General features: G+C 38.2%; 3 protein-coding genes across 4 annotated transcripts; 2 read left to right on the top strand and 1 right to left on the bottom strand.

Annotated features, from left to right (window-relative positions):
• Positions 1–8,109: 8,109 nt before the first annotated feature.
• LOC120420481 (3-ketodihydrosphingosine reductase) lies at positions 8,110–9,619 on the top strand. Its single transcript, XM_039583521.2, has 3 exons — positions 8,110–8,284; positions 8,371–8,621; positions 8,706–9,619. Exons 2-3 carry the CDS (start codon positions 8,405–8,407, stop codon positions 9,488–9,490), a joined length of 1,002 nt encoding a protein of 333 aa, XP_039439455.1. The 5' UTR covers positions 8,110–8,284; positions 8,371–8,404; the 3' UTR covers positions 9,491–9,619.
• Positions 9,620–9,677: 58 nt separating this feature from the next.
• On the bottom strand, positions 9,678–11,625 carry LOC120420482 (methyl-CpG-binding domain protein 3). 2 transcript variants are annotated; one of them, XM_039583522.1, is made up of 5 exons: positions 11,354–11,625; positions 10,889–11,134; positions 10,542–10,608; positions 10,375–10,482; positions 9,678–10,108 (listed from the first exon to the last, which is right to left on the bottom strand). In XM_039583522.1, the coding sequence occupies exons 1-5, from the start codon at positions 11,473–11,475 to the stop codon at positions 9,797–9,799; spliced, it is 855 nt and encodes a 284-aa protein (XP_039439456.1). In that variant the 5' UTR covers positions 11,476–11,625; the 3' UTR covers positions 9,678–9,796. The 2 variants fall into 2 exon arrangements, with proteins under 2 accessions (XP_039439456.1, XP_039439457.1); XM_039583523.1 differs by lacking the exon at positions 10,889–11,134.
• A 30-nt stretch (positions 11,626–11,655) lies between these two features.
• Positions 11,656–20,964, top strand: LOC120420480 (metaxin-1 homolog). The gene is made up of 4 exons (XM_039583520.1): positions 11,656–11,868; positions 11,926–12,351; positions 20,322–20,771; positions 20,835–20,964. The coding sequence occupies exons 1-4, from the start codon at positions 11,800–11,802 to the stop codon at positions 20,901–20,903; spliced, it is 1,014 nt and encodes a 337-aa protein (XP_039439454.1). The 5' UTR covers positions 11,656–11,799; the 3' UTR covers positions 20,904–20,964.
• Positions 20,965–20,990: the final 26 nt, after the last annotated feature.

A 20,990-nucleotide genomic window follows, 5' to 3' on the forward strand; every position in this document is an offset into this window, starting at 1 on the left:
ATAATTATATCAGAAATTCAGCATAAATGAGTGTTTTTGTGAAATTTAAATCATATTTCTCGGTTCAAAATTTGTTCTACCAAGAAGGCGGTCAATCACATTCAATCAGAACACACGTTTAGCGCTATATTTATGCACTGCTAATTAGCCGCGTTAAAAGCTTTTTCAGGAGCTTGTGGTTTAAATTAGGCTTTTTGCATGCCTAATGGCACTTGACAGCTAAAACACTCTTGGTTTTAAAGAAGCATGCGATAAAACCGTTTGGCATGACATTGCCATTTGGTTTTCAAGACTCTCTTAAAACATTCATAAAACCTTATTGAAAGCCATTTAGCTTTTATTGTCAGAAGGTTTTATGTCCGAGTCATAAAACCTTGTTAGAACCTACTAATTAGCTCTTGCTTATTGGTTGCGGTGCATGCCCAAATAAAGCTATTAAGCAATCAAGATGCTACCATAAAACCCTAATAAAACTAGGTGGTGGCTAGTTGGTTTAAAAATGTTACTTGGGGCTATTTCTTTCTGAAAAGTCCTGATAAAAACCTACAACATTGCTGGAAACATCTTATCGATCAGAAATCCCTTCTCAAGATACAGATTTTCCAATATGCACATGCCCATTTTGTTTCATTACTTAGTTTCAAAGTTTCATTAAAATAAAAAAAAAATACAGATAAGTCAATCTGCGAAAACTTAGAGAATTACTCAATATCAGTTTATATAAAATATGTTACAAAAATTAATTATTTATGGAGAATTTGAACAGCCCAATTTTAACAAGCCCAAAAAATCAAGCAAAATAATGTAAATGAGCCAAAAGAAGATAAACTTGTAGTTTAAAAACTAAAATTGTCCCATTCACATAGTACGCTTGGAATTCTCCCACATCAAATGTAACCAAATTATCGCATGAAATTTTATATGGGACATTAGGTCAAAATAATTTTAAAATTTTAATTTGCATGGAAATCAATTCTGAACTTTAATCATTACAAACAACTTTGCAAGTATCGTCTTGAAAAAAAATATTAAAATGCACGTTAAAATGACAAATTACATATTAATAAAGATTGACAAATTTTTTTAAATATATATTTGTACTAGAAAAAGGAAAACTTAAAAATTTCTCTAACATATTTCAGTTGGAAAAAAATCCATTTTTGATGACGTCAACGAATTCTGAAACGTACCCAAATTATCCTCATTTCCAGGAAGTGCGTCCACAGTTGCAGCGCCATTATTGCGTGTACGCAAGTACTGACTGACTGCCAACAGCAATAACAATTTGCTGTACTGTCCAAAAACTGACCGGCGCAGTATGTGCGTAACCAGCAGGACCCACACACAAGCTCGTTCCGATAATCCTTCGTCGTGTGTCGAACTTACGCGCTATCGGGTGGTGCGTATGTCCCGTTCCCTTCCCTCTCCCAACTCCATGGCTGTGTTCCGGAATGCAAACGGCAGGACATGCGCTCATGTGTCCTCCTCCTCGTTGGGAAACACTAGAGCTCAAATTCATCGTCACATTTTGGTCATCGACACATTCTGGCGTTGCATCGGATGCTGGGCAATAGTCTAACTAGTTTTCCAGAATGGACCCCCTACCGCCCCCCCTTCTGTCCCCTTCTTGGAAGAACCGGTGTGCGCACGCCACAACCGCGAGCTGCGAGTACTCCACACTGTCGGGTCAACGTGGAGGAGTACGTACTACTCGCTATACCGGTGTTTCGGTTTGCCGGGGATCGTTTTTCGCGTCATCGTCGAAATGTGCAATCGATGCAGCAGCCGCAGCTTATTTTAAGGGGTCGCACACAAACACACACACACACATCAGTAACTGTAAATATAGAGAAAGGATGCAACTGACTGCATCCTGAACAACAATACAGATGCACTGAAAAGTCAGTGGGCTGTGTTTGGTAGTGTTCGAGTTCAAAAGTGTAGCGGATATGCGTTACACTTGAAAAGGAATCCGATTGAAAAATGTTTGAAAAAATATTTAATAAACTATTGGTTTAATTGTTAACCCTCGAAAGTAGAACTTTTCAGCACTGTTATTGAAAAGTATTAATTTTCCATTCTGTTATTTTTGGTATGGAAAAGTAGGCCGTTTCGTTTCTCCAGAAGGACAGGAAAAGTTGAAAGTTTAACAGTGGAATTGCAAAAAAAAATTACAATTCGGTCGTGAAACTCCTTACTTTTCCTGTCATTCTCGAGCTACGAAACGGCCTACTTTTATCTACCAAAAATAACAGAATGGAAAATTAAAAACTTTCAATGCCAGTGCTGGAAAGTCCCATTTTCAGCACTAGTGTCGAAAAGTAACATGTTCAGTATTTTTTTAGTTATGAACGGTGAATTAACTTAACACATGGATGTTTAACAAAAAAATTCATTTGAAAAGAATTTGTCGAAATTGAAAAAAAAACTAGTAAGTAACTCGTTGCAATTTTTTCAGCAAACCTCTTTGGATAAATGTACGGCTCGTACTGCAAAAATATTTTTGTTTTTTTTTTGCAACTTGTTTCATAAACTACCATTTCGCTGGCGAACTTTCTTCACCCACGAAAGAGAGAGAGGAGGCCAAACACGCAAAAGAAAATCGCTCCCGAACTTCACGAAGAAAATCAATCAGTTGAAGAGTTTTTGTGAATCTCATTGTTAGCGCCACTTGAATTATTCAATTTCGTTTTGTTTACATCATTGCCCATCTACAAAAATGTGGTTATTTTTTAACGTGTGACGTTACACCTGCAAGTGTAGTAGTGAAAGAGATGTAGATTCCTTTTACCGATCTTACGTGCGCAAGAGAGGAGAGCCATGTTCTCTTTCGATTAGCTCTCATAGAGTTATCTAAGGGTGATCTCACGCACACTAGCACTCCATTTGTTTTGCTGGCTGGTACAAAATTTAACCTCAATCTTTTTCGTGTACGTACACGCAATACATGCGCACGTAGATAACTCTATGGCGAGCTGCAAAAGATTTTCTTTTGATGATGATTCTTCCATTGCTGCTTTCCTAGATAAAATAAATGTACAGCTAGAACAGTTTCAACATGAATTTTGATCTCTATTAGGTTTTACGCCGACTCGGTTTTTAGGTTAGAAATTTGACAGCTTGGCTGCACTGTTTACATTTTTTGCACGTGTGTCTCAGCAAAAATGTGTGTGCGTGTGCGCTCGTGACGTCACGCTGTAAAACCTAATAAGGAACGCAAAAAAATATAAGCTGACCCAAAAAAAAATAAATTTCTCAATTGAATACATTAATTTCTATGTTAATTTTGACACATGAAAATAACAAGCTTTCTGGTGAACAATGTCTAATCAATTATTTTATTTCCATGTTAAATATCGATAAAAAAGAATTTTTAAGTAACTTTTTGATGAGAAATTTTAAAAAAGTAGTTTATGCAAAAAGTAGCAAGCGAAGATTTTTTCAGCACGAATCGTAAATTTATCCAAAGAGGTTTTTTCAATTTTTTTTAAGATCATGTTTTGAAACGAGGTGCAAACTTTTTTTTTGTAATTCCAAAAAAACACTCTGAAATCGAATGTCCATGTGTTTAGTCAATTTACCGGTCAAACTAAAACAGTATTGAAAGGAATTACTTTTCGATACAAGTGCTGAAAAGTTTACCTTGCCGTTCGAGAATGACAGGACAAGTAAATACAGGGTGACCACTCAAATCCCATTTTCAAATAGGTGATTTTTTCCGATTTTTGCAGAAACTCAAATAGTAGCCATTTCTTATCTAAAGAATGATTTCCAACAAAAAACAAAAACTCATCAACAAATTTCTAAAAAAAAAACTACTTCAAAAATGGAAGCACTCATCATTTTGATTCAGAGTAGAAACATTAACGATTGGTCTTTGAAAAATAACCGAAAGCTTAACAGTACTTCTAATTTCAATGATTTTTTTTATATTACAAACGTTTAGTTTTTGATACTTCGTTTCACCTGGAAACGGCAAAAAGTTAAAGATATCTGAAAATATTTTTTTTTAAACGCTTCAAACATTATTGCATTTATTATTTTTTCAAAGAATTCAGAAAATATCTTGGAATTCGTTTAAAAAATGTTGAAATGAAACTTGGTAATCCATTTATTTTTTTTAAATTTTGATATAGAATTTTTTAATAAATGTTGAGTCATCTGGTTGTCAGTATTTAACCGTTCCATTTTTTCATTTTTGATTCATTTTGATAAGATTCAATTTTTTACCACCTATTTTATGTGAAATGTTTGAGGAATCAAATTCTTTAAACATATTTTAACTCAAAATTTCTAGAATTAATTTTTTTTCAATTTGAGTATTGTTTTCATTTTTTAAAATCGTAAAAAGCTTTTCGAATTTTTCTTTCAGAATTCCACCCTGTGAAAGGAACCTTAAATTTAAAGTAAGTTACTAAAGCAGAATTTAGTGAATTTAATTTAAAAAATATACAAAATATAACATAATTATTCAAGAGTTAAAAAATAATTTTCAAACAAGTATGCTTAGAATTCTCGACTTTTCCCGACTTTTCGACAAAAAATCATGAATTCCCGACTTTTTCCCGTTTTTTGGCGGATTTTGGCGAATTCCCGACTTTCCCGATTTCCCGACTTGAGTGGCCACCCTGATTTTCAATAGTTTCACGACGGAATGGAACAAATAGATTTTTTCTCCATTAGGCCACTGCAAATTGTTGCAAGTTTTTGTCCTCCCACTTTAATTTGCAATTAATGTTTGTTTCTAAAAAATAATATTAGATATCAAAAATTTTAAACCTAAAATTCAATAATAAATAGACTTTTGGCAAAAAATTAGTTCGTTTAGGATTTTTTTCTCATTTGCTTTTATGTTTCTAAATTGCTACGATATTTTATCCATGAAAATTTTAATCTTTAAAGCTGTAAAACTTTTTTTTTTTGCTAATTTTAAACAAGGACAGACATTACTAAACTCTTAATCAGACATTGAGACATTTCCAACTGAATTTCAAGTGAATTCGTCAGTTTTGAAGAACGTTTATCTTTATTTAATATATAAGCCGAACATAGTTTCAAAAATACCAATTTATTGAATTTATGTGCGGCCTTTTCAACAGAAATATGAAAAAGATCCAATCCTCGGGTTAGTTTTCAAAAGAACGCAAACTTAAAAAGTTTTGATAATATTAAAATCTATTTATTAAACAATCTGTTATATCAGTGCTTGAAATTGACTTTGTAAAAGAAAACATTTTTTTGAATAGCTAAAAAAATATTAAACCTAGGATACAACTTCAGTTGAAACTTCTTTTCAAAAATGCTTTGAGCTAAAATACAGTCGAATACAATAGCCAGGCAAATAAAATAAAAATCAGATTTCCTGCGTAATTTACAAAAACAAATTAAACAATTATATTTACACAATTAAACAAGGAAATTCGGATGTAATACTGTTAAAATTGAAAGGCAAAAAATTGAGAATCTTCAGATAAGTTTTCAAAAGGTCCTAAGCGATTATAATTAGGATTATCGATGTTTTCTTCTAGTTTTTCTTCTCTCCCGATCTGTGGTCTCTGACCGTTTAGATCTGTCAAAAATATATACTTTGCTTTTCTTTTTTAGTCACACTTTACCGCTTTTTTATGTGCCTAAACTTAAAAAAAATCATTATGCAATACATTTTAGTTGCAAAAAGATTAAACTTTCACAACGGTATGAAGCGCAAAAAAAAAATTCTGAAAAGTTGAACTTTTCGAAATGTCGTCAAAGGACTTGACAATATGTAGCAAGCAAATATTTCCATAATCAATTTATAAAATGAATTGAAAAAATCCATTAACTCAAGAATCTAATAAACAAAAATTACCTTGTAAAACTATATAAAATATGCTACTTCAGCTAAAAGCCCGTCACAAACACCCAACTTTGCCAACTGCCCTCCTCGCATCTCTGTGTTGGTAAACAGCTCCACCAACAACAATAACAGATCCAGCCTTCGCTCGCCCATCGTTGCCGTCGTCGTCGTCGTAGTGAAACCAAAACAAACACCACTTTGACACATCACGCGGGGCCCCACTTTTGACACACCAACACATATGAAAGGGTACAAAAATACGACATTTTTGGGCTTTTTTTAATATGAAATTTAAACATAATTTTTTTTCGAATTCTTTCTTGTTTGGTTTTTCATGGAAAATGTTTAATGATTAAATTTTAGATGAATTATTTAATTTTTCAAGGATGCTTCACTCACTAGAAAAGGTGTGAATTGATTATTTTTCAGAGTGAGTGAGCTCTCTGTGTGTCGCTTGGAAGGAAGCGAATGCGAAAAAACGAAAACAAAAATTATTGCTCTTATTTACATATAGCTTTTCTCGAAGATTTCGATGTGTTATATAGATGAGAGAGTTTTTCATCTCGTGGAGTGTGGGATGCTGCAATTTTTAAGGCCATGACCTGTCCGTCCGTGAAATTTCACCAGCTTTTCTTGGGCTGTTTAGCATAAGATCAAGTCAGGCCAAGTCAATGCACGTTAAAAATAATCTACTCAAAGTCCCTTGAAATTCTTGAAATATCTTGAGGCCCCAGAACGAGGTACTAACCTTAAAGAATTCCGCGATTCTGGCACACAAACACATACAACCCGATGACAACTGGCAGCGCAATCCGGGAACCGTCTGGAAGGTGTCTCCGATGTGTCGTGCTCTCCTTCGGGATCCGCCTCAGATCCGCCTACCCCAGAAAAAAAAAACACTCCCAGAAGAGATCCACTTTCCACTATTTTTGGAACCACTTTCTTCCTTTTCACTCTTGCGCTTCTCTTCCCTCTCTTAATGACACATTGGCCGTGGCCTGGGTCGCTGCCAGACACCTTCTTGTTGGCTTTCCCCTTGCCCTCTTCAAAACTTTCGGGCACCTTTTTCAAACCTTCCGGAATCTCTCCGGGCAATCCACCGCCAAACACCTGTTTCCGGAAACGCACTTCCTGCTGCCAAACCCAACTCGCGTTCCAGGTTCACTCGGGGTGACACTCCCGCGTTCCGTCACCTGCCCCAGCACGCCCCTCCGAGCTCCCACAAGCTGGAGAGAGGTTCCACCTTAAAAAAAACGGAGACTCACTTTTTTTTTGCACAATCTGCTCCGATTTCTACCGGATCACCGCCGCGCCCGGGAACCACTCGCGACGCAACCTCCGCGGACACCACCGGAACCGGGTTTCGCACCGTATTAATCCGACTTTTTCCAGGTTCTTGAGCGCGACACGACACGAGAAATCACTTCTTTTTTTTCGGGGGTCTCTCGCACTTTACTACTATAGCACGACGGTGGCTTGACTTGACTCGATGACGACGGGGACGACGACACTGTGTGTGTATCGTAAAAATTTTTATCGACCAGTGCTGCCAGCCCTCAGATCTTGTGTGTTGTTTTGATGGCACCAACACTGGCGCAGGGCGGCTGTGTTTACACGCGCGCCGTGGGGTTTGTATTGGTGTCAGCGGGGAAGCGGTTCAACCGCGGTTCGTCGATGAAGCGCTTTGAATCGATGAAGCGAACTTTTCGAAAGATTCTGGATATTCTGGATTTTTCTACGAGTCCAGTTTCGGATTCCAGTTGGATTGACGATTTTGTACTGGTTTGACGTTTGATGAGGGTGCCAAAAGTGAGGTTATGCCACTGCTTGCTTACGTCAATGGCGGAACTCTTCCGGTCACTTTTGTGGATCATTTTTCTTTTTAAATTCTCGTTTCTATCAGCTTCTTGTCCAAGGATTCGTGACCTCGTTGTCACTTGGCACCAGCTTAACGTCACGTTACAGATTTCTTTCCATCAACGTAAGGGTTGCACGTTTTACTGGAGAGTTGGGCCTCTAGGACCGGGACTGTTCAGGTTGAAGGCATTATTGAGAATGATCCTAACATAACATTTCTGACTCGTCCCTGGTTAAGTCGAATTCGCTGAGATGCATCAACCTGCAAATAAAAGAAAAAAAGACAAAAAATAAAGTTGAAAGTCGAAGCAGATTGTCAACATTCTTGGTCGCTCTAACAATGTATATGAACCGGTTCGGAAAGTGGAACGCAGCTTACTGTAAAGTACGCAGCCAGAACGCACAGTAACAAAAACAAATGGCTTATCTGTCATTGCGCTTTCTCGAAAGCCGGCGCAGAAAAACTTGTACAAGCTTGTTTTTCGAGATTTTTTTAAGAAAGTATTTTTCAATGTTTACTTAATGTAATGTGAACAAGTTGTTATGGTATTCTAGTCCCACCGATACAATCCTTACGACAATCCCTTACCTGTAAGTACCACAAGAAACCGATTTGACCCAACCCAAAAAAAACCTTCCTTCTTATCCCCCTTATCAAACCAATTTCCTCAATCCAGCATCTTCTTCAAACATCAACCGTATCGATTAGTCATGGAGCACCAAACCGAAATCATCCTGACCGTGCTGGGAATCGCGTTCGTGCACGGCCTTGTGTTCTACCTGGTATCCCGCAAGCCGCGCACCAACATCCGCGGCCGCCACGTCCTGGTGACGGGCGGCTCCAGCGGCATTGGCCTCTGGGCGGCGGCCGAATGTGTCCGGTTGGGCGCTAACGTGACCATCGTGGCCAGGAATGTTAAGCTGCTGGGTAAGCACTAAAATTTAGCATTAAATCAGCACTGTGTTAGCATTATCGGACGATATAGAGCTAATTTTCATGTTTTCTCTACAGAGAAGGCCAAAGAACAGCTGCTGGGTTATAAGACTCGCGAGGATCAACGCATCGAGTTCCGATCGGTTGATCTAGCCAAGAGTTACGAGTCGGTGGAGAGCGCCCTCAAGGAGATCGAACAATCCTCCGGTCAGCCGATCTTCATGCTGGTCAACTGCGCTGGAATGGCCATCTGTGGAACCGTCGAAGACACGACCCCCGAGGACGCCCGGCTCCTTATGGACGTGAACTACTTCGCGACGTTCTTCCCCACTCGGTACGTTCTGGCCAAGATGAAGGCCGCCAAGGAGGGCATCATCGTGATAACCGCGTCCCAAGCTGCGCTGGTCGGGATCTACGGTTACGGAGCGTACGCAGCGTCGAAGTTTGCCCTTCGAGGCCTTGCCGAAACCATTGCCATGGAGGCCAAGCATCGCGGAGTTACGGTTACGTTGGCACTTCCTGCCGACACGGATACGCCTGGCTTCGAGCGTGAAAACCAGTCGAAACCCGAGGAGACCAGGATCATTTCCGGATCTGGTGGGCTGGCGAAGCCCGAGGACGTTGGCCGTCGGATTGTGCACGATGCGCTGAAGGGATCGTTCTTTTCGATCATGGGACTGGAGAGCTGGATCTTGAGCATCCTGTGCGTCGGGATGGCACCGTGGAAGGGACCGGTACTGTGCGTGCTGCAGTTCTACCTGCTGGGACCGCTGCGCATGGTTGGACTGCTGATCCAGTGGAACTTCCAGCGGATCATCAAGAAATGCGCCAAAGATAGAGAGCAACGGGGCGGACAGAACTAGAGATGTACTGATCGCACACACAACAAAATTGCATTTTCAATCACCAAATTCCAAATTTAAAGATATATTGATGTTAGAATAGTAAGTAGATGACCAAGAAACATAAATAAAGAAACATGTAAGCCTAAAGGGTCTTGTTGTGTTCAGAGGCCGTGATATCTCATCCGAAGAACTCCCGCCAACTCGCTACCGTACAAAAAGTTGGAATTTATTTCCTCACGTCTAAACACGCAGCAAAAATTACACACTAAAAGAAGTTTAAGAGTAATAAAATGTAGTTAGTCTTACCATCGGAAGTTTAGGTTTCTACGTCCGCAGCGCCTCTTGGAGTCGCAGCCGGGCGTACTGAACGCGCTCCTCCTGCCGCTTGATGTCGTCCTCGGTGACGGTGGCCACGTGCATCAGCGGCTGGTCCGGGTTCAGAAAAACCCCCGCGTTCGTATTGAGTGAAGTTTTGGACGCGGTTTGTCCCGTCACCGGGTGGGTGTTGTGGTGCAGAGCTGTCGCGAGGGACTGCAGGACGGTGGCCTCGTTCACGCCGGGACCGACGGATTTGAGTCGCTTGGGAAGCTCGAGAGAGCCGATCTCCTCGTTGTACACGTTGTTGGCGCGCAGATTCTGCGGGGTTGGGTTAAAAGCTCGGGTTTAATGATCACTCAAAGCAATCTGACGTCGCCGGTTCCAAATCTGGTTCTGCATCGGTTAGTCAATTGACTTCTCTTGCTCTTAGGCCCCTTTTATTTATATTTGACAGTTTGCGAGTCACAGTTTACGTTACCTCAATGTTGATCGACATTAGACCGTTTTGAGTCATGGCGCAAGGCCACTTTACATTGAGGTAGCGAAAAGTCCGACCTTCCTGGACACCATTGTCAACGACTTACCTCCAACCGCTTCTCCCAGAACAGCTGTTTGGGCTTAACCTGTGTGCCGTGCTGCAGATCTCGCTTAACCTTGCCCTCGCCGTCCTGGGACCGCACAACCGTTACCGGCTGTAAACGATATAAAACGATCAAATGTTGAGTCGAACTCTATCAGGTTTCTAACCCACCTGCTTAAATATGGACGCCGTCTGACGAATCGGTGGAATGAGGGACGTATCGGCGCGCATTCCACGACTGAAAACGATAACAAAATTCATCATCTTTCGGTAAAATCAACCTGTTGTTCAACAAAACGGTAAAAAGTGACGCAAAAACGATACAATCTTATCGTTTACACGTCAGTTGGACAAAAAAAAACCTCCGATTCATTTTGGATTTCCTTCCCGTCCCGCGCGGAAGTCTGGCTGGCCAATCTGGGTGGACAATTTCGCTCCGAAACAAAACCACGAAAACAATGGGGAAGAAACAAAAACCAACAAAATCAACAACTTCCGGCTCCCCACCGAGCCGGTACCTGTAGTCCGGTTGCTGCGCCTGGTGCGGCCTCGCCGACGACCCCGAACTCAGCTGGCTGTAGATGGGAACCGGCGGCGGAAGCGTCGGACTTCCGGACCCGGACCCGGCCAGCTTGCGCTTCAGGGCATTGTGCATCAGGTGCGTCGCGACGCGACCCGCCTGGTAGTCGAACGTGGACAGATCGATCGTGTCCCCGAGGACGCGGGCCAGCTGGGGTTTGCTTTCTATTTTCTTACCGGTTGGGCTGCGTCATGTTTTGGCGTTTTGGGGGGGCAGCGTTCGGTAAAATGGATGGGTTATTTTTTGCTGTTCGGTAAAATGGTCCCAGTTATGCCAAATGGTTCAATTTTGCCCCAACGTCCCCTAATTTAGTAAATTTTTATGTTTATGCATTTAACTACCAATTTAATAATTTTAAACGATTTTCATGTATTTTCAAAGTAATTTTCTCAGCGAAGCTCACCTGTAATAGTAAACATCGACCTTTCCCGCGGACAGTCCACTTTTCCGGAGAACCTCCTCCCGCTGCCAACCTTTCGGCAGGGCGGCACAGTCCGTGCGTTTACGCTCGATGGAAACGTTCATTTTCTCTCACAAAATGTCGAAATTTACCCGGAAATCGAAATTTAATACAGCGACCCTAATTTTTCTCTTCTGTTGACAAACTTTTTTTTCCTGTTTTGATCAGCTTGACAGTTCGTATCGTAGCAAGCAGTGCTGCCAGCTTGCGGTAGTTTTGACCAAGTTTGACAGCGACAAACGTCAACCCAGAAAGGAACACTGCGAAAAGTGTGGTTTGCCTGTTGTTGCACAACCGATGTAAACATTGCGGTAGGGATCTGCTCGTCGGAAGAACCTGCCGTGCGCCGGAAGTGACCAACCGCGATCTGCATTCCAATCAATGAACTAATGGAGCTGTACGTGTACCGCGGCGAGTGGGGCCTGCCCACGATTGATTACGACTGTGCCCGGGTTCTGGTGAGTTGTTTATCGATCTGGTTTCTTGACGTTTTGAACAGCACTTTGCTTCCACAGGCCTACCTCAAGTTCAGCGAGGCCAAGGTGACGGTCAACTTCAACGGGAACCCGTTCAGCTCGCCGGACGGCATGCTGCCGTACCTGGTGACCGACACGGGCCGTAAGATCGCCGGCTACACCAAGATCGTCGAACACCTGCAGTCGCGTGGCTGCGACGCGAACGCGCAGCTCGAAACGCAGAACTTCATTGTGATAAACGGTTGCATTCAGTACGTGTTCGAGAACCTGTACCCGTACTTCCTGTACAGCCTGTGGGGCGACCCGAAGAACGTGGACACGACGCGGATGCTGTACGCCAAGCGGATTCCGATTCCGTTCAATTTTTACTGCCCCCGGAAATACGTGCTGAAGACGAACGAGCTGACTCGGTCGCTGGCCGGCTTCTGCCTGGAGGACTCGATCGAGCTGCACGACGTGGCCGATGTAGGTGAACCGTGTGGTTGCAACAGTGTGGTTGGCTACTCCCAAAATCAAACGTGATATACGTATACGGTGATTGTTAGACTCAATCAAAGTAATGATTGCCTCAATCAACAAATTACGAATGAAATTTTGGTATCTTACGTTCTGAATCGAAATTATTTTTCTTATTACTTATTTTTGAAAGTGAGTTAGTCTCTTTTACTTCCAAACCTTGAACGAAAGACTTTTATTATTCTTACGTAAAATCGAGATTTTTACTCCACTTAATAAGAATGATTCAATGCATTCCATGGAACTTAAATTTAACTGAAAAATAGTTCAATATGAGTTGCCGCATAATAAAAATAAACTAACAGCTTATCTGCCATTCTAAACTTTTAATTCAATTAAAAAAAATTAAGAAATTTTAGAATTCAATGTTATAAACAATAAAACAAAATTTTATATTATAATTAAAAATTATTAATTTCTTTGATTTGAAAATTATAAAATTCACAATTTGGAAATTTAACAAATTCTGAAATTTGAAAATTCAAATACATTAAGATTACATCTAAAATTTTAAACTGTTGCCATTTTTGCCGCCCTTAGATTCAAATTCAGAAATCAAACAACTTACGGACAATTTCGAAAAAAAAAAAACAAATTTCGTATTTTTATTATCCGGATGTGATTTTTTACGAGGATATCGGCTAATTTCAGATAAATATTTTCAAGTTCCTTGACTTTTGTATGTTTGAATTTCTAAATTTTAGAATTGGAATTCGTGATTTGTTTATTCAAAATATATATTTTTTCATCAATATTTTTTTTTTTTTTTAGAGTTGCTTTGGAGAATTTGAACGGTGTGCGTCGCGGTCAACACGCCGGATTTTCGTTGCCGTTTCCGTCTTTGTTTCCCCCCCGATTGTGTGTGTATTTCGACCCGGGTGATTTCGCGATGTTGACAGTTGCTTTGGAGAATTTGAACGGTGTGCGTCGCGGTCAACACGCCGGATTTTCGTTGCCGTTTCCGTCTTTGTTTCCCCCCCGATTGTGTGTGTATTTCGACCCGGGTGATTTCGCGATGTTGACAGTTGCTTTGGAGAATTTGAACGGTGTGCGTCGCGGTCAACACGCCGGATTTTCGTTGCCGTTTCCGTCTTTGTTTCCCCCCCGATTGTGTGTTTATTTCGACCCGGGTGATTTCGCGATGTTGACAGTTGCTTTGGAGAATTTGAACGGTGTGCGTCGCGGTCAACACGCCGGATTTTCGTTGCCGTTTCCGTCTTTGTTTCCCCCCCGATTGTGTGTGTATTTCGACCCGGGTGATTTCGCGATGTTGACAGTTGCTTTGGAGAATTTGAACGGTGTGCGTCGCGGTCAACACGCCGGATTTTCGTTGCCGTTTCCGTCTTTGTTTCCCCCCCGATTGTGTGTGTATTTCGACCCGGGTGATTTCGCGATGTTGACAGTTGCTTTGGAGAATTTGAACGGTGCGCGTCGCGGTTATCACGCAGGATTTTCGTTGCCGTTTTCGATTGTGTGGGTTTTTCGGTCCGGGCGGTTTCGCGTTTTCGCATTTTATTTGGTTTTATCTTTCCACAGCCGGCTGCCTAAGATTGAATCATTTATGCTAAACTCAACACCAAATAACCGGGAAAAATCTCATCCGCATCCTCCGACTGTTTGCCTTGAGAATGCATAATACATCACACTATTAAACCAAATTTATTGATTATTGGGTCGCATCATCATCCTCTATGTTGAATCCTGGCCATTACCCTTACCCACTAACAAAATCCCAAGTAGAAGTAGTTTTCCGGCACACGTGGGGGTGTGGATATCGTATAGAACCCACCCTTGGTAGCAGCCTGTGCTAACTAACATTCCCGTCCCAATCCCCCGAGATCTACAAACTGACATGGCGGGCGCCGTTGGTGGCCAATGACTGTTACCTATTTGCTTCAGATCTAGTTTTAATGATCTTGATGTTTTATCTTTTCAACGCATTCATACATGCTGTTGATAAGGGAAACACCATTAGATCGTTCAAGCGTATGGTCGGTTGTATTGATAGGATATTACGGTCCTGTTCAGCAACGGAGAAGGACAACCATGGGTGGTCTCTCATGCTCATGCTCATGCTCAATATATATTTTTTCATCAATATTTTTTTTTTAGTGCTAGAATTTCAGAATTTTTTTATTTGATAATTTATGAATCTTATTAGCAGGCCAAGGATTGATACCTAAGAGCATGCAATGGCACTGACCTTGTTGCGTGCTCTTCGGTTGACGTCCACGTAAGGAACATCCTGGAAGGAGCGTAACTAACTACATCCGTAGTTCTGTTAGATCATCCGAATTATCTTGATCAGGACAGTATAGCTCTGGTTCCTTGCAAGTGTCCTATTTTCTTACCTCCACGTTGGCTTGGTTTTCATGATGACCTAGCTGGTGGCCTGTGGAAACGGATCGTAAACCTTTGACCAACCGCGGGTCAGAGTCGAGACGGCTAAAAGAAAGGGGCGCGACAATGTGGGAAAGGGAAGTAATTTGTGATTGTAGACGGTATTGTTTTGATTCGCAGTATGTTGAGTCAACTGCTGTGGATGTACCTGAAACATCGCACAACGGGGTTTCTCTTCTCTTCATTCTCAGCTATCACCTATCTCCTATTTTTATTTTGCTCTTCTGAATTCCAATTCTTCACTGATTCTTCTATTTAATATCCAACATTTGATTTTAATTTTACTAACTTTTGATTCTCTCATCTCTCTTTTCCACTCTTTTCTATCAATTAATACTGCCGTAACAAACTTTGTTTTGTTTTTTTTTTTCCTTAAAAATATACTTTTCCTTAATGTACTAGTAATATCAAGTCTATTTATCATTCGCCTAATCTTTTTTGATTTTGTTGCGAATTTATTTATGTGAATAATTCTTTATCTGTCCTATAAATTATCATTAGTATAATCTAAGCTTGTTTTGTATCTCTATTTATTAACTATTGTCTAATTTTACATCTAATACATCTAGCTTCTCATTTTTATTCTTCAAAAAACGCTCATCATTCTCTTACTATTGATTCTTGATTTTTATAAAATAAATTCTCTTTTACTGTCTATTGTTTTCAATCTTCACTCTTTTTTTCAAACAAGTGAGACTTGAGCCGTTACTCAATTTATGGAATGGTTAAAGGATTAACACAAATATTACTATTGTATTTTTGAAAAACTTTTATAACATGCTTAGGACCAAAAATTGTAACAAAACACCGCGACAAAAGAAATAGCAACAGATAAACAGATTCAACAATAGGGAAGATTTCAGGAGAAAACAATACACAGTAAATAACAATAAGTTTTTGAATTCAAACTAAAAATAAAACAGTTTTTGCTTTAATGAAAGTTGATAGGCACACTATAAATGGTTAGGCGCTTATACTTACATCAAACCCTACGTAATGTACCACCCCCGGCCGAGTTAAAATGCGTAACCGGAAAAGAAGGTGTGCATGCCTGGCACGAACACTCAAAGCGTGTTCTAGCGTGCTGCTCGTACTGACTCAGAGCAAGGGTGAGATGTAGGTGTAAGGGCAGTGCGTGTTCGTCGGGAACCTGGTGCATAAGATCGGTCAAGGCCCGTTCTTACACTGAAAATTGCGAATTGCGAATTGCGATAATTTATGAATCTTATTATTTTAATTTTTGATATTTTTTTTAATTTAATTTAATTGTTTTGAACCAGAATTTTTGATTTATTTTTTTCTAATATTTGTATTTAAAAATTTGTGAGGTTTTTGAATTCCTAAATATTGAATGTATTAACAGTTTTAAACATTTTTATTCTTGAGGTTTATGTTTAAAAAAAAAAAAATCGTTTTTTTTATTGTTTTGCCAGAAAATTGATGATGATACTCTAGATTTTCAATATAATTATATCGAATACAAAATTATTTAAACGGTTTAAATTTTCAGTCCTAAAAGGCTGGTACAAATTTTATTTAAAGTTTTTGTCCCCCCAAAGTTGGCCCGAAAAATCGGGGGGGGGGGGGGCAAAAAAATATTTTTGTTAAAAAACTTCAATATTTCTATGAAAATTTAACTGCAATTAGTTAAAATCAATTTAAAATGAATTCCCCTGCGTTTAGAATCATTTTTAGCATGTTTGGGTTGATTTAAAAATCTTTTGAATTTTTTGAAAATTTTCGATGTCTACTATCGCTAAAGTTTTTTTTATCGCTAAAATTTTTGTTTTCGTCAAATTTTAAATTTTTTGAAAACTTTTATTGCAAAACAACTGAACTAGTGTAAAATACACTTTTTCCATACAAATGTTGAAACTATGGCATGTTATTTTAATATTTATATTTTTTAATTTTTTTGCCCCCCCTCCCCCCCTCGACTCCGGCCAGAGCCGAGGGACAAAAACTTTTAAAAATATTTGCCTCGGCCTAATAGGATATTTAAAATATGTTGCAAACAAGCACCGAGCGCGACGAAAATCTTTTCGTTATCCGTGAACAATAAAAAGCATTTTGCTCGGAATACCTACTTGATTCGGTAAAATAGTTATTTCAGAACTTTTAAATTTAAAACATCAGGTTTTTTTAAATCTTCAGACCTGGGATTTCAAACAAAAAATCAACCGGAAAAAAAAAATCAATTTCAAAGAGAGAGAGAGTTCCAGATATACACTGAATTATTTTAAATTTTCGATTTTTTGTATCTTAGAACTTCATTATTTTTAAATATTAAGATATGTACATACAAAATATTATAATAAATATTTCTCGGGTGAGTTTTCAAAAAGCCGTAAGAGCCACTTTGACCTCTGACACTAATTTTCGTTTTTCTCGAAAATGAAACAAAATTTCATTTATTTCAAGTATGGGGCACTTGAAGGACGTGTAGATGAACAATCTCGAGCATTTTTGATATTGGTTTTTCGTAAGTATTTCGAATACCGATGCAAAAAGGACTTTGTTTACCAATGGCTTTTACGGCTTTTTGAAAACTAATCCGAGATTTAGAGTTTTTCTGAAAGGTCCTATAAACTATTGTGTTTCATATCCAAATCTGGAGTTTTTTTTTTAAAAGGTCCTATAAACCAAATTTTCATTTTTTGCTTTTTGGGTGTTTTTGAATACCCCTGACTCAAAGCGGTTCTAAAAACACCCAAAAAGCAAAAAATTAAAATTTGGTTTATAGGTCCTTTTTAAAAAAAACTCCAGAAATATACTTGTACAGTTGTGACATAAACTTTGAAACATATTTTCAACGGCCTCAAACAAATTATCTAACATTTTAGAAAGTTTTGTATTTTAGAATATTTTTTACAAGAATGCTTTTCAGGAAATGTTTTCCGAACACAAGATTATTTTGTTATGATTGGGTTTGAAATATTTGAATTTCTGATTCAATGTGTTTGAAAAATTAGAATCTTAGAATTCTGGAGTTACAAGTTTTTAAATTATCAGATTTTTTCAATTTTTTGTGAAAATTGTATTAGTTTTGTTTTTTTTAAGGTAGTCTTATTTTTAAAACAAATTTGAGATATCTCCAGCCTAAAAATTTCTTTTTTTTTTTTGACTCGAGTCCTTAACCTGCCAAAAATACGATAATTTTCTCTTGAACTTAGAAAAAATCGGAATTCTAAAACTTTTATTATATTACAATTCAAAATTTCAGAATATTATTTATAATCTTCAGAACATTACAATTTTAAATTTTAAGGAATTGAGAATTAAAAATTATTATTGTAAAAATTTCAACTTATTTTTTAATACTAGGCCGAATAAAAATTTAAATAACAAGCCATAGTCTCAACATTTGAATGCAAAAAGTATTTTAAAATGCATTTTACACTAGTTCAGTTGTTTTGCAATTATTTTTTTTAAGTAAGATTTGACGAAAACAAAAAAAAGCATTAAATAACTTTTTGCGATACTAAACATCGAAAATTTTCAAAAAATCAAAAGATGATTAAATCAACCCAAACATCCTAAAAATGATTTTAAATGCAGGGAAATGCATTTTAAATCAATTTTAGCTGATTGCACTTACATTTCCATTAAATTTTGTGTAGTTTTTTGAAACAAAAAAATTGTTTGGCCCTGATTTTTCGGGCCAATTTTGACAAAAAATTTAAATAAAATTTGTACCAGCCTTAGAATGTATAAAATTTAGGATTCACGATTTTTTTTAGGTATTACGATTTTGAATTTTTGAACTAAACAATTCCAGAATTACTCTATTTCAAAATTGTAAGATGTTATGGAAACTTTTTTTTAACGTCGGTCGCAATTTGTCGAAATAAGTCAAGAAATTACAACTGAACAGCCTCGACCTTCAATAGACAAATTATGTTTTTTTGTCAATCACCTTCTTTTTTTTTTTTTTTTGAGAAATGACGATCTAACAAGTTCGATTGAGTTCAATAATCACCACGCGTTTTTGAGGCATCAACAGGGTTGTTACGGAAAAGTCGAGAAAAAATCCGCGCCAGATCCGCGCCGACCCCAAAACCCAATCCGCGCGAAATCCGCGCCATATAAAAAAATCGCGACAAACATAGAAGAGAGTAACATAATGAATGAAATTTTAAACGAAAAAAGAATAATACAGAATGCATTTGGATCAGTACCGTTGATTAGTTGTGGATTCATATCGCACCTGTACTGCCGTTCTACGCATAATTGTCCCATGTTCAAAAAAGTGCATCTGAGAAAAACGCGATTGAAATTTATCGAGCGATTTCTGTGTTTCTACGCATAATTGTCCCGTAGGTCTCTATTCGCCCTATATGTCCCTAATCACCCCGGTTAACATTGTATCGCCCTTATTTGTAATCCTCTCGAAGATAAACAGGTAAACAAAATGAAATACTTCGTAAAATTTATGATTTCGTGGTAGAAAATACTTGGTGGGACAATTATGCGTAGAAGTTCAACGATGGGACAAACAGACTTGGTGTTGATTTTGGTGAGTTTCCTAACAAAGTACTAGATTTTATGTGTTTTTTCTGAAAGTATACGTAAAACTAAGTTTAAAAATGATAAAAAGTCAAAATCGTCCAAAAATGACATGGGACAATTATGCGTAGAACGGCAGTGTATCGAATGGAACCTTTTTTGCCATTTCTGAAACAATATTAGCATTTTTTACAACACTTTAAATATCGTTGCTTTAAAAACAGATTCAGAAAAAAATTAAATTCTAAAATTTTAAAAAATTAAAGCCATAAAATAAATCTATAAATTATAAAATCTAGGTATTTAGTGCTTGATAATTCTCGCCAAAACTTTACTCTGGAAAATCGAAACACGAAATTTCTATTATTTTCTTCTCTAAATTTCTCTAAATTAAAATATGACTCCGAAAATGATCCGAACTAAGAAAATGGCAAAAAATAATTTAATAATTTAATAATTTAATAATTCAATAATTCAATAATTTAATAATTTAATAATTTAATAATTTAATAATTTAATAATTTAATAATTTAATAATTTAATAATTTAATAATTTAATAATTTAATAATTTAATAATTTAATGATTCAATAACCTAATAATTTAATAATTTAATAATTTAAAATTTTCAAAATTTAAAAATTTAATAATTTAATAATTTTTATAATATAATAATCAAATAATTTAAAAATTTAATAATTTAATAATCTAATAATTTAAAAAAATTATAATTTGATAACTTAAGAACTTTCTTAAAAAATTAAAAATTAACAAAAAATCAATTGTAACATTTTTAATAATTCGTACTTTTTTACGTTTTTTAAGTCTGTAAGTTTTGACAATTTCAAATTATGAATTCTATTTATTTTATTATTTGAATATGTAAATTCTTAAATTTCAAATGGAGCATTTCCATTCGAGCAGTTTTTGCTTTTTCTACAATGTATAGTAGTATCACCCATATAAACTCGTGGTTGCACCCACCAAACCTGACAAAAGCCCTCTTCCTTCTAGATGCTTCTGAGCGCGAAAAAGTGCATCAACTGGGTGGCGGAAAAGCTCGGCGACAACCAGTTCCTGTTCGGTGACACCCCGTCCGAGATCGACGCCGTGCTGTACGGGTACTTTTCGGTGCTGCTGAAGCTAACGCTGCCGAACAACGCCCTCCAGAACCACCTGAAGCAGTGCACGAAGCTAGTCCGGTACGTGGACCGCATCACGACGATCTACTTCGCCAAGGAGGGCTTCCACAGCCCGGCGGCGGCGTCGTCGTCGACGTCTTCGTCTTCTAGCAATGGCACGTCGTCCAAACCAAAGGAGGAGTCGAACGCAAAGCCAACGCAGCACGACGGTACGCAAAAGGACGATGACACGCCGTACGAGCGGAAGAAGCGGTACGTGGTGAGTGGCATCTTTGCCACGATCGCCATGGTCAGCTACGCGTTCATGTCGGGGATTTTGTCGGTGAGTTTTATTAAATGAGCGAAAAGGGAATTCGAGTTGACCCAGGGTGGTGGTTCTTTTCAGCTTTCCGACGACCACGGTGGAGGTGGATTCTTTCAGTACGACGAGCCGGAGTACGACGACGAGGATTAACTTGGAGAAGCTAGAGGAATTTTAAGAATCGTATGGAAAATATATATAGTAAACAAAAGTATTTACAGCTGGACACAATTTTCGGCA

Source organism: Culex pipiens, chromosome 3 (assembly GCF_016801865.2).
Source record: "Culex pipiens pallens isolate TS chromosome 3, TS_CPP_V2, whole genome shotgun sequence".
In the NCBI taxonomy this organism is placed as follows: domain Eukaryota; kingdom Metazoa; phylum Arthropoda; class Insecta; order Diptera; family Culicidae; genus Culex; species Culex pipiens.

Bases quoted from the DNA above. Each gene is read 5' to 3' on its own strand.
- LOC120420481 (XM_039583521.2), top strand. From the start codon at position 8,405: ATGGAGCACCAAACCGAAATCATCCTGACCGTGCTGGGAATCGCGTTC. The intron at 8,622-8,705 runs GTAAGCACTAAA...TTTTCTCTACAG, and splicing joins CAGGAATGTTAAGCTGCTGG to AGAAGGCCAAAGAACAGCTG.
- LOC120420482 (XM_039583522.1), bottom strand. From the start codon at position 11,475: ATGAACGTTTCCATCGAGCGTAAACGCACGGACTGTGCCGCCCTGCCG. The intron at 11,135-11,353 runs GTGAGCTTCGCT...AACATGACGCAG, and splicing joins GTCGATGTTTACTATTACAG to CCCAACCGGTAAGAAAATAG. The intron at 10,483-10,541 runs GTGGGTTAGAAA...TATCGTTTACAG, and splicing joins CGGCGTCCATATTTAAGCAG to CCGGTAACGGTTGTGCGGTC.
- LOC120420480 (XM_039583520.1), top strand. From the start codon at position 11,800: ATGGAGCTGTACGTGTACCGCGGCGAGTGGGGCCTGCCCACGATTGAT. The intron at 12,352-20,321 runs GTAGGTGAACCG...TCTTCCTTCTAG, and splicing joins AGCTGCACGACGTGGCCGAT to ATGCTTCTGAGCGCGAAAAA. The intron at 20,772-20,834 runs GTGAGTTTTATT...GGTTCTTTTCAG, and splicing joins TCATGTCGGGGATTTTGTCG to CTTTCCGACGACCACGGTGG.